This window comes from Dermatophagoides farinae, chromosome 4, assembly GCF_024713945.1.
Source record: "Dermatophagoides farinae isolate YC_2012a chromosome 4, ASM2471394v1, whole genome shotgun sequence".
NCBI lineage: Eukaryota > Metazoa > Arthropoda > Arachnida > Sarcoptiformes > Pyroglyphidae > Dermatophagoides > Dermatophagoides farinae.
In genome coordinates this window covers 5960513-5972666 of record NC_134680.1, presented here as the reverse complement: position 1 = coordinate 5972666, position 12154 = coordinate 5960513, and the positions used below count along the sequence as shown (strand labels likewise).

Below are 12154 nucleotides of genomic sequence, written 5' to 3'. Positions count from 1 at the left end.
TGTGTGTGTGTTTGTGCATCGCCATCGTAAACAAAACACACTGACAATCATCAAGGTAGAAATAGTCGATCAAATGAAAATTGATCCACATTCGAAATTTTTATTTAGGCGGTCAATTTGTTTTTTTTTCTGTTTTGTTTTTAAATTGAAAAACAATCGACATTTTATTTCAAATTTATGTTTTTTTTTCAAATGAAAATCATAATGATGAATATATCAATATATCAAATCAAAGAAAAACATTTTCAAATGTCAAATTTGGCTTTTTTTTCCAATGTAGAAAAAAAAATTATTAAATCACATGTATGAAAAAGAAAAACATTGAAATGAAAAACATTGATTATCATGTTGGCACTTTCGGTACATGTTTGTTTTCGTATTTGTGTGTATATTATTATGTAATTATAATTCTCACAATATGTGATTGATGAACAAAAAAAAAAAAAAATTCGAACACATTTTTATATTATGCAAAATGAGATATTGATTTTGAAAATAAACAAACGAAAAAAAAATTTTAAAAGGCTCATCATCATCATTATTCTGTATGATGTTTACGTTTCATATTCATATGATGATGATATGGATGATAACGTGATTGCCGTTGTTGATTTTGATAATTATTATTATTATTATAAATTGAATATATGGATGGATCTATTGCCGTCGAACCACCACCATATAGACCGCCGCCAGAAGCAGCTGCAGCTGCAGCCATTATAGCAAATAAATCTGTATTAAATGCATTTGTTTGATATCTTTGTTGCTGTTGTTGTTGAGCAGCTAATTGTGCAAATTGTAATTGTTGATTAGTAGTAAATAATGATTGTTCCAAATTCAAAGAAGAAGGTGGTATGGTTGTTGACAAAGATGGTGGTGGTGGTGGTGGTTGTTGTTGCGGTTGATATTGCGATGTTGTTGAACCAATTAATTGATTAGCATGATGATTCAATATGGCAGCTGCTAATGTTTGTGGTGATGTTTGATGATGACTTGTTGTATGATTACTACTGCCACCGCCACCACCAACAAATGATCCAGATGTTGTATCAATCAACAGACAATTTGGTATTGATGACGATGTTGTTGTTGTTGCTGCTGCTGATAATGCCGTAGATGATGATAATGATGATGATACAAGGTGTCCATTGGTCATCAGTTGTTGTTGATTACGATTTTTAATTGATGATTTTTTCATATTAAATTTATCATTCAAAATAGCCAATTCAGCTAATTGTCGCATTTTAAAATCATCTTTTTGCATAATGACCGAATCAATCAATTTCTGTATTTGATCCCGTGCATAGTTTAATTTAATTTCAGCACGATTAATCGTATCTTCCACTACGATCATAACATGTAAATCTTCATTTAAATGTTCCCAATTCGATTGGCCACGTAACTTTTCTTCTTTATCTTTATTACGTAATGAACCTTTTCCACGTACATATAATTTACAACCACAATCTACTTCTAATTCTTGTATGGTAAGACCACGTGGACCAATAATACGTCCAACAAAATTATGTTCTGGATATTGATCAACCGGTATAGATACACGTGTAGTACGTTGTATAATGGCACCATCCGGTTCAGGCAATTGTAATGGTTTACGTTCATCAGCTGAACCATCAATATGTATCAATGATGTACGTACACGAACAATTTCTTGATCCAATAATCGTAATGCATGTGAAAATATACCAATTGGCATCAATGATAAACGTTCACGATCATTGAATAATTCTTTTAAATAATCCAATGATTTACGTTGTGTTATCTTATCCAATGGATTTATTGATAATGATGATGATGTAGTCGTTGTCGTCGTCGACGTCGTTGTCACATTTGTCGTCATAATTGATAATGTGATATTTTCATTATTATTAACAACAATTTCATCATCATCATCACCATTGATATTGGTGGTATTTCCATTCGTTGTTGTCATCATCGTCTGTTCATCATTATCAACCTGTTGTTGTTGTTGTTGCTGCTGCTGATGATGATGATGCTGTTGTTGTTGTTGTTGTTGATCATCATCTTTATCATCATCAGGTTCATTTTTTATAACCGATATAATAACATCATTATTATTTGTATCATTTTTCATTTTGGTTTCAATATTTAAATCTTTATCTTGTTGTTGTTGTTTTTGTTGTTCGACATTATCATTATCATCATCTTCATTGATGAAATTTAATAATTTTTTTACCATTAAATCCTGATCTTTTATGGATTGTTGTTGTTGTTGTTGATCATCATTCATAATTGTAGTGGTTATATCATTTAATGATGACATCATTTAGTAGTATTTGTTGTTGCTGTTGTTAATGTTTATTCAATCAATATATAAGGATAAAGAACTTTATTATTGACATTGATATGATGGATAAATCAATCAATCACATCTCTGAGAGAGAGAAAAAAAAAGATGTCGTCTGTTGATAACACGTGTTATGGGTTTTTATAAAACGGAAAAGTATTTTCACTTATTGATTGATTATTGATAGTGATTTGATATGATACACACACAGTTGAAAACATTCATTCGATTGGTGAATCCCAAAAAATTTTCATATTTTGGCATTGCTGAGCAGTGATGATGAACAGTAAAATTTTGAAAATTAATTTTTTGGACAAATTTTTTTTTGTTGAAAAAAATGTTTAAATAAATTATCACCAAAACATAGAAAAGGCACACACGTTTACATTTTTTTTTTTTTTTTGATTGTTTGTTTCTCGCTAATTTGCGTATTAAGGAAAAAAGGCACTATTATTTCATTTCGTTGAAAAATATAATCATTGTCCTTGTGATGGACACAACAGACATGACCTAGTTACAATCAAAATCAGATCCAACATAAACATAATGATGATTGTTCAACGACAACGACAACGACGAAAAAAAAAAATTTGCCATCCAATCTATCTAGAAAGAGAGGAAAAAAAACAGTGATCAATGGCAGATCAAATTTCCTTGATTATTACCTTGTTGTTGTTGTTGTTGATCATTGCATCATCTAAATGTCATTATCATTGAATTTTATTCCATTTTTTTTAAAATCAATTGTCGATGATGATGATTAACAATGGATGATAGTCATTAAATCGTTGCCGTCGTTGTTGTGGTTGTTTGATGGATATAAATATTCTTTATTCAGAGCACAATAATAAAAAACATCATCATCATATATAGAATGTGATGGACGAATCAAAATAATCGCGATGTATAGTAAATGTGTGTGATGATATATTGGTGGTAAAATGTTGAATGATTATTCACAATGACACACCTACCCATCGATATATAACTGTTGTTTTAAAAAACACACACACACACATTAAATCAATTGATGATCATCGTTCGATTTTTTTTGATTTCGAAATCAAAATGTGTGTGTGTGTACTTTGTACCTAAAAAAAAAAAAAAATAAAAATTAACGAAAACAAAATCGAAACTGGTTTACATTTTTGATGTTTGACTGCTGCTCATCGAAAATGTGAAAAAGGGGGTGGTGGTAGTAGTAGGTGGGTTTTTTCATTATTCCGTCCAGATATATAATAGACATTTGATGTGTGTAATTATTTGATGATCCAGTTGTTTTTGTTGATATAAACACATCACACACATACAAATGATGATCACATCAATGTTTCTGGGCTTGGTTCTGGTTTTTTTTCTGGTTGATTTGATAAAAATTTGATAACACGACCCTGGTGGGACTTGAACCCACAATCTTCGGTATTTCCCATTTTTATATAATAGTTATAATTTAATTCTGGGCTTCTTAAACTTTTTTCATTCACGACCCCCATTTTATGATTGTGGCTGCACTGCACAAATTCACATCCAGAATTTTGCTACGCGACCTCATTTTTTGGGAATTGCGACCCATAAGTTTAAGAAGGCATGATTTAATTAAAATTAAAACCAAAATCAAAAGAGATCCAAAGAATTTTTTTTTATGAATAAAAACCGGAAACCGATGCCGTATCCATTTGGCCACAGAGTCGATCCAATGCAGAATCTGGTGGAATTTTATTCCCAGACAGATATCATATATAGATGACCATGAAACATATCAATATGTTTCAAATTGATGATGAATGAATGAATAAGAATCGGGAAAAAGAATTATTTTTACAATACAAATTTTTTTTATTTATCATGTTCTAAAATATGAATTATAAACAAAACCAACAACACTAGTGAAAAACCAACAAGAACATGTCCACCAAAGTATGAAACCAATAAAACCACGTAATACAATCGGATTGAATACATCACGTAACATTGTTAATGCTAATTTTGCCACATCTTCAGCTGTTTTATCATCATCATCATTATCACCAGCATTATTCATAATGGAATTATTTAAATGATGACTAGCTGCTGCTGTTTCATTATCATCATTATTATTAATCAGGCTATAATTATCGATTGTATGATTCAATGATGATGATAACAATAATGTACCAGTCCATTTATAATCACCGGTTGATTTTGTTAATAATGTTATAAATAAACATAATAATAATGGTGTTAAATATTGTAACGATGCAACACTTAGATAATGTCCAACACGTGCAATTAATTTTTGTATATCAATATTTGTTACTTTTCCAGTTTGTTTACGTAGATAACTAATTTTTTGTGGTGCAATATTCAGATATGATTGTAGATAACGACGAAATAGACAAAAACGTAATGCCAATATTAATAGTATTAATATTAGACGACCACTTTCAAATGTTGTGTTTGAAATTCTTGATGATTATAGGAGGAAACAAAAAAAAACAATTACAAATCAAGAGAAAAAAACAAATGATAAAGAAAAAACTTACGAATTTCGTTGAACAAAATAATAACGTGCAACAGGTTTAATCCACGCCAATACAATAAATAATGGCGATACAAATGCCAAATGTAACATTATGGTTATGAATTGATTTCCTTTTGCATAAACCAATGCATCGAAATGCATCTGTGCAATACGAAGACCAGGAAAAGCAAATAAAGCACCAATAAAACCACATGTAATTGCAAGCCAAAATTTTATCATTAAAAATGAACTAGGTCCATAAGCATTTTCGATGGCACCTTGTGTTTCCAATAGACGATAGGCGTTATATGAAAAATTTCTATAAGCATCAATCAAACCAAATTCCAATGTTTCTTCATCAGCAATCAATATTATCATTGCCACTAAAAGATATATGCAAAAACAAACAATACAAATTGAACGTTCACCAATTGATTCTTCACCACGAAAATATGTGGCCGTTATTGAGCATAGAATTTTCATCACAAAACCTAATGATAATAGACACCATATGATACTTAAATTATATTCATCATTCATACCATCACGAATGAATGTATAATAAAATTCGGTAAAAAAATAAACAAAAACTGTACTAATTGAAAAATCAATCAACCATTGAAGCTCATTATAATAAGGCAATTGAACCAAATTGAATAATGTTAATGGTTCTGAATCAAGTGCTAATTGTAGATTTTTTGGAACATAAAATGTTTCCGGTTTTGATGAATGTTGTTCATCAAAATGATGATTATTATTACGTCGATTTTTACGATAACTTCTACGATGATGATTTTGATTTGTTTGATGATTGATGGAATTGGAATTTTTGTTGCCCATTAATTGTTGTTGTTCATCATTTTTTGATTGTTGTTGTATGGCTTCTTTCAATTGTTCATTTGTTGGATGTAGATAACGAATTAGGCCTCTATTTATTACAAATGAAGTAAAAAAAAAATTCGGCAATTAAAAACCAAAAAAAATAAGAATCAAAAACAAACCCTTTCGTTAGAATCCATCTTGCAAATGAATATTTAGGTGAAAGTTTATTCAATATACTTAATATGATTATTGTGAGCAATAATTGAAATCCAAATACAGCCTTTTTTTAGGAAAAATTGGATTTAAAATTCAAAGACAAAAAAAATTAGTTTTTTCAACACCAACAAATAAGAATCTCTTACCATTATAAATTAGAAAATATTCTGTTTTGTTTTTGTAAATAAATAGCAATGAATGTAGATATTATTCCATATTGTTATTAGAATGAAAGTGAGAAGAGAATAATTCAGAATCTAGGCCAAGGAAGATCATCAATATTGGATATGGATAGCAATAAAAAAAACACATTAACACGCCATTCGATGTTCGGCATAATTATTCGTTCGGCATCAAACATTCGGGTCGTTTGGTTTTTTTCTATTTCACTATTTACACCCATCAGCGACCTGGAATGTAGAATTTGATTCTTGTTTGTATTTTTTTTCATTTCATCGGTTTTTTTTTTTTGATTTTGACAACAAAATTAAACATTTTTCAAATTTTTTTTACTCAAACAATGGCTACCATTTTGAATGATATACCAACGAAACGTTCTAAATTAGATGATGAATCGGATGAAGAAACCATGTTGAAATTAGCGGCAGAAAAACGTCGTAAAGAAAAAGAACCACTATCATTGGAAGAGATTAAGTCGAAATTGGTGAAAGAAGAAGAAGCAAAATCAAAACCTGTATTCCTTACGAAAGAACAACGTGAACAGGAAGCAATACGTCGACGACAGGAACAGATTGCAGAAAAACGCCGTCAACAGGATGATGAACGTCGTCGACGGATGCAATTTATGGATGCCGCAAAATCGACATTTCGTTCCGAAAGAGATAGGGATCGTGACCGTGATCGTGATAGACGAAGAGATAGAGACCTTGATCGTCGCCGTGATAATCGTGATCGAGAAAGATCAGATCGAACTACAGGCAGTGGACGTCAAGATCGAGATTATCGTTCTGGCCGTGGTGGTGGTGGTGATCACAATGAAGATGACGGTGGTGACGATCGTCAACAATTGGGTAAATCAAAAGAAAAAGAAGAAGAAGTGATCAAAGAACGATATCTCGGTATTATCAAAAAGAAACGACGATCACGTAAATTGAATGAACGTAAATTTGTCTTTGATTGGGATGCAACCGAAGATACATCAACTGATTATAATCGTCTTTATCAGGATCGTCATACAATACAATTTTTTGGCCGTGGTCATCTTGGTGGTATTGATCCAAAAGAACAACGAAAAGAACAATCAAAATTTTATGGGGAACTATTGGAAAAACGCCGGTCAGATGTGGAAAAACGACAGGAAGAGAATCGTTTGAAAAAAGTTAAACGTCGTGAAGAGAAACAATTATGGGATGATCGTCATTGGACACAGAAATCATTATCAGAAATGACTGAACGTGATTGGCGTATATTCCGTGAAGATTTCAATATAACAATTAAAGGTGGCCGAATACCGAATCCTGTTCGTGGCTGGAATGAAATTCAAGGTCTACCAAAATCAATATTGGATATTATTGCAAAATGTGGCTATAAAGAACCGACACCGATCCAAAGACAAGCCATTCCGATTGGTCTACAGAATCGTGATATTATCGGCGTAGCTGAAACTGGTTCTGGCAAAACATTAGCATTTCTTATACCATTATTAGTATGGATAACATCATTGCCGAAAATCACACGACAAGAAGAAATTGATCAAGGTCCATACGCAATCATATTGGCACCAACACGTGAATTAGCGCAACAAATTGAAGAGGAAACAATGAAATTTGCAACAGCATTAGAAATACGCACTGTAACCATAATTGGTGGTATTTCACGTGAAGATCAAGGTTTTCGTGTTCGAATGGGTGTTGAAATTGTTATTGCAACACCCGGTCGTCTAATCGATGTTCTCGAAAATAGATATCTAGTATTGTCACGTTGTACGTATATTGTATTGGATGAAGCTGATCGTATGATCGATATGGGTTTTGAAGCTGATGTGCAAAAAATTTTGGATCATATGCCTGTTACAAATCTAAAACCAGATACAGATGATGCTGAAGATGGTGATAAATTAATGGCTAGAATGGCCACTGGTAATCGTTATCGACAAACAGTAATGTTTACCGCAACAATGCCACCAGCAATCGAACGTTTAGCTCGTTCCTATTTACGTCGTCCAGCAACAGTCTATATTGGTTCCGTTGGTAAACCGACTGAACGTACTGAACAAATTGTTTATATGGTCAGCGAAAATGAAAAACGTCATAAATTGATAAAAATATTACAAGCTGGTGTCGAACCGCCGGTAATAGTATTTGTAAATCAGAAAAAAGGTGCTGATGTTTTGGCGAAAAGTTTGGAAAAAATGGGTTTCAATGCCTGTACATTACACGGCGGTAAAGGTCAAGAACAACGTGAATATGCATTGGCATCATTGAAAAGTGGATCAAAAGACATTCTAGTTGCAACCGATGTTGCTGGTCGTGGTATCGACATTCAGAATGTTTCATTAGTAATCAATTATGATATGGCCAAAACAATTGAAGATTATACACATCGTATTGGTCGTACAGGTCGTGCTGGTCGCCATGGTAAAGCCATCTCATTAGTGACCAAAGATGATAATAGCCTATTTTATGATTTGAAACAATTATTATTACAAAGTCCCGTATCGACATGTCCACCAGAATTAATGAATCATCCAGATGCCCAACATAAACCAGGTACAGTTGTACAAAAGAAAAAGGAAGTTCTTATGTGAATGTCAAAAACAAAATTTGTCTATTTTTTTATATTATCAATAAAAAAAAACTTTACGGAAAAAAATAAAAAATTTCATTTTCATTTTTGTTTTGCAATTTCCAGAAAATTTTCCAATGTGGCTGCTGCTGCTGCTGCTGATTGTTATTATTGTTTGTGATGTTTGTGTTTTTTTTTTTGCTTACGCTCAAATTTCATTATTTAAAAAAGCCCCCCCTCTGGTTTGGGAAGCATAGAAAATAAGTGAGATTTATTACACTTTGAGTTTGTAAACTAACATCACTAACTGTGCTGCTACATCTCGAAAAAAACCGGGTGGTTTTTTTTTGTTTGTTTGTTATGTTTCTGTCTGTTTTTTTTTGGATTTGGCCTCGCTTTCTCAAAAAAAAAATACACACACACCACAACCACACCGCAGTGACAAACAGACAAACATTCGAAAAAAAAAATTTTTTTTTTCGCCTTTTATCTTTTGGTTGCGAATTCAAATTGATTTGTATCCAGAAGAAAAAAAGCAAAAAGTGAAAAAAACAATTCATTGTTATTGCGAGGCCAAAAAACAAATGAATGTGTGTGTGAGTGTGTGTGTGTGGACCGCGTAGTCAACGACGACGACGACCACGACGACGATATTTGGAATTTCAATAAAAAATTCATCTGATTCTGGGTTCGTTTGTAATCATCATTATCGATTATATTGATCATAAAAATCAAATTTTTATCCAGAAAAAAAAATTTTTTTTTTCTTCATCACAGTAATCCTTTAAGTACAAATGGTAAATGATTTCTTTTTTTTTCTCCTTATCTTTCTTATAGATTATAATTCGATCAAAGGGTGTGTTTGTGTGTATTTTTGTACTGGGTTCAAATCGAATTCGAACAGCAACAACAACAACAACGATAAACAAACACACCCACTTCAATTTAACTAAATCAAATTGTCGTTTTCGTCGTTGTTTTTATTGATGATGATGATCATATTAACGAAAAACAGAAAAAAACCCTTTATTTTGTTTGTGTAATTCGTGTGTGTATGTGCGTGTGGATCATTGCACTCTTTGGCTCGCTTATTTTATTTTGTTTTGTTTGTTTTCAAAATGTTTTTTTTTTTTTTGCTGATGCCGCTGATGCTGTTGCTTGTTTTTCGTTGGTCTTTTATATTGAAAATATACAAAAATAAATGAAAGAATTTCATCGAAAAAATCGAATCCAAACAAATACATCTACAATAAAAAAAAAGATCATTGACCAACGATAACAACAACGCAGAACAAAAAAAATCCAGAACGGTTGGTAACCAACACACACACTCACTCATCATCATCATCATCATCATTCATCCATAATACCGTTAGCGACATTTGAATCGATTCGATTCGATTGGATTCCATAAATAAAATTCGATTTCGATTCGGATTATTTTATTGAATTCAATCCACAAGAGAAAATCATCTTTTTTTACACTGCCAATATATTTGTCCTAAAACGGGTGGTGTGTTTGTGTGTTGAAATTGCCAAAAAAAAAAAATCATCAATTAAGGTATGTGCAAATTTTACAAAACAAACAAATAAATGATTTATTTTTTTTCCATCGACAGAATTTATTCCATCATTGATTGATCAATTATCAAATTTAATTGATTGATTGTTGACTGATTTATTTTCTTGATTTGTATGTTTTAATGATGATGAACGGATTTCCATCGAAAAGACGTTCCAATAATAACAATAATAAAAATGATACGACTACGAATCCATATGAAACGTATCAATTACCACCACCAATATCATTACATAATGGATCAAACAACAGCATTAGCAATAAGATTATTAATCGTCTTTTAAATCCATTCGATAATGGTGACAATAATGATGATGATGATGATGGTAATGATCAATCAAAAAATTTTTCATCATCATCATCATCATCATCATCGGCTATTCAACAACAACGACAATCATCATCATTGCATAATCATAATAATCATTTGAATATAAAATCATCATCATTTAAATCAAATAATCAACAATCATTGTCATCGTCATCGTTATTGATTAATAGCTACCATGTAGCATCGAATGAAATGTGCTATTTTTGTTTTGATGTATTGTATGCACATCTTTATCAGAAATCATCGCCTGGACGACCAAATTTTGCTAATAAATCTTATCCATTGTTTGTTACATGGAATGTTGGCAATGACCGTCGTTTACGTGGCTGTATTGGAACATTTAATTCGATACCATTACATTCTGGATTACGTGATTATGCCTTAACAAGTGCCCTACGTGATCATCGTTTTGCTCCAATCACAAAAGATGAATTTATTAATCTACATGTAAGCGTATCGGTGTTGATAAATTTTGAATCCGCTTTAGATTATAAAGATTGGATCATTGGTATTCATGGTATTCGTATTGAATTCCGATCGGATAATGGCACAAAACGTACAGCTACATTTCTGCCTGAAGTTGCTGTCGAACAAAATTGGAATCATTCACAAACAATTGATTCATTATTACGTAAAGGTGGTTTTCGTGGCCAAATCACTGAACAGGTTCGAAAAGATGTACGTCTTACACGTTATCAATCTGAGAAGATAACAATTTCATATCAAGATTATTATGATAATTTTAATAATAATATCATCAACAATTGATCAACGAAAACAACACGAATGAGAACACTTGACCACCATCCACACACATACACATGATCAACACATTTTTTTAATCTTTTCAAAAAAACAACAACTAACCTCTCTCTCTCTGTCTTATAATCATGTATGAAATACAATAAAAAAAAACTTCTCAGAAAAATTAACCATTTTTTTTTGCTAAAATCCTTCTTGATAATTTTGAATAATAAAAGTTTTTCTTTTTTCGAAAAAAATTTGTTTTTTTTTATAATTAGAATAATTATTAATTATAATTGATAATAATAAATATATAGTGTAATTATTATAATAATAAATCAAATCATCATCATCAGTAGTAATATTTATCATCATTCATTCATATATATGAAAAGTGAAACATTTTTTTTTTTTTCAATCTTGTGATGTTAATCGGTGATTGTTTGGTGAGAATGAGAGAGAGAGAAAAAAAAATCACTTTTTAATTAATTAATTAATTATTATTATTATACTTTGTTTTGTATTTTGTGTGTTTTATGTGTATAAAAAGAGGTGTGTGTGTGTTTGTTTTTTAGTTTTTTGAAAAAAAACAAAATTCAATGGACAAGAAAAGAAGAAAAAAAACCGACATTTAAAATATTTATAATTTGTATACACACACACTCACTCGCTCATGCACCAACCGACCGCAATTACATACACAAAATATAAAAAAAAACCAACAGAATAAATAAGACAATTCTCGTTGACAAGTATTTTTTCAAGTTGATTCAGTCAAGATGTTTGTTTGTTGGAAGTTTCAAACAGCACAAATGAATGAATGAAGAAGACAATGAAGAGAGTGATTAAGAAATCATCATTCACATTCGATTACTACACACAAATTTA

General features: G+C 31.2%; 4 protein-coding genes and 1 long non-coding RNA gene across 6 annotated transcripts; 3 read left to right on the top strand and 2 right to left on the bottom strand.

Annotated features, from left to right (window-relative positions):
* Positions 1 to 116: 116 nt before the first annotated feature.
* On the bottom strand, positions 117 to 3431 carry LOC124490298 (uncharacterized). 2 transcript variants are annotated; one of them, XM_075730918.1, is made up of 2 exons: positions 2992 to 3431; positions 117 to 2932 (listed from the first exon to the last, which is right to left on the bottom strand). In XM_075730918.1, the coding sequence occupies exon 2, from the start codon at positions 2303 to 2305 to the stop codon at positions 539 to 541; it is 1767 nt and encodes a 588-aa protein (XP_075587033.1). In that variant the 5' UTR covers positions 2306 to 2932; positions 2992 to 3431; the 3' UTR covers positions 117 to 538. The 2 variants fall into 2 exon arrangements, with proteins under 2 accessions (XP_075587033.1, XP_046908725.2); XM_047052769.2 differs by having other exon boundaries at positions 117 to 2928.
* Positions 3432 to 3542: 111 nt separating this feature from the next.
* On the top strand, positions 3543 to 4767 carry LOC142597521 (uncharacterized). The gene is made up of 2 exons (XR_012832228.1): positions 3543 to 3745; positions 3858 to 4767. It is a non-coding gene; the product is annotated as an uncharacterized LOC142597521 (long non-coding RNA).
* emei (transmembrane protein 161-like emei) lies at positions 4139 to 6239 on the bottom strand. The gene is made up of 4 exons (XM_047053094.2): positions 6011 to 6239; positions 5828 to 5928; positions 4849 to 5754; positions 4139 to 4770 (listed from the first exon to the last, which is right to left on the bottom strand). The coding sequence occupies exons 1-4, from the start codon at positions 6011 to 6013 to the stop codon at positions 4170 to 4172; spliced, it is 1611 nt and encodes a 536-aa protein (XP_046909050.1). The 5' UTR covers positions 6014 to 6239; the 3' UTR covers positions 4139 to 4169.
* Positions 6240 to 6282: 43 nt separating this feature from the next.
* Positions 6283 to 8711, top strand: LOC124490569 (putative ATP-dependent RNA helicase DDX23). The gene has a single exon (XM_047053092.2). It carries the CDS (start codon positions 6385 to 6387, stop codon positions 8629 to 8631), a length of 2247 nt encoding a protein of 748 aa, XP_046909048.1. The 5' UTR covers positions 6283 to 6384; the 3' UTR covers positions 8632 to 8711.
* A 109-nt stretch (positions 8712 to 8820) lies between these two features.
* On the top strand, positions 8821 to 11523 carry LOC124490572 (uncharacterized protein CG5902). Its single transcript, XM_075730921.1, has 3 exons — positions 8821 to 9297; positions 9447 to 10170; positions 10229 to 11523. The coding sequence occupies exon 3, from the start codon at positions 10313 to 10315 to the stop codon at positions 11288 to 11290; it is 978 nt and encodes a 325-aa protein (XP_075587036.1). The 5' UTR covers positions 8821 to 9297; positions 9447 to 10170; positions 10229 to 10312; the 3' UTR covers positions 11291 to 11523.
* The last annotated feature ends 631 nt before the right edge of the window (positions 11524 to 12154 follow it).

Coding starts and splice junctions, on each gene's coding strand:
- LOC124490298 (XM_075730918.1), bottom strand. CDS start 2,305: ATGATGTCATCATTAAATGATATAACCACTACAATTATGAATGATGAT.
- emei (XM_047053094.2), bottom strand. Junction 5,755..5,827: donor AGATGGATTCTAACGAAAGG/GTTTGTTTTTGA, acceptor TGTAATAAATAG/AGGCCTAATTCGTTATCTAC. Junction 4,771..4,848: donor TATTTTGTTCAACGAAATTC/GTAAGTTTTTTC, acceptor ATAATCATCAAG/AATTTCAAACACAACATTTG.
- LOC124490569 (XM_047053092.2), top strand. CDS start 6,385: ATGGCTACCATTTTGAATGATATACCAACGAAACGTTCTAAATTAGAT.
- LOC124490572 (XM_075730921.1), top strand. CDS start 10,313: ATGATGATGAACGGATTTCCATCGAAAAGACGTTCCAATAATAACAAT.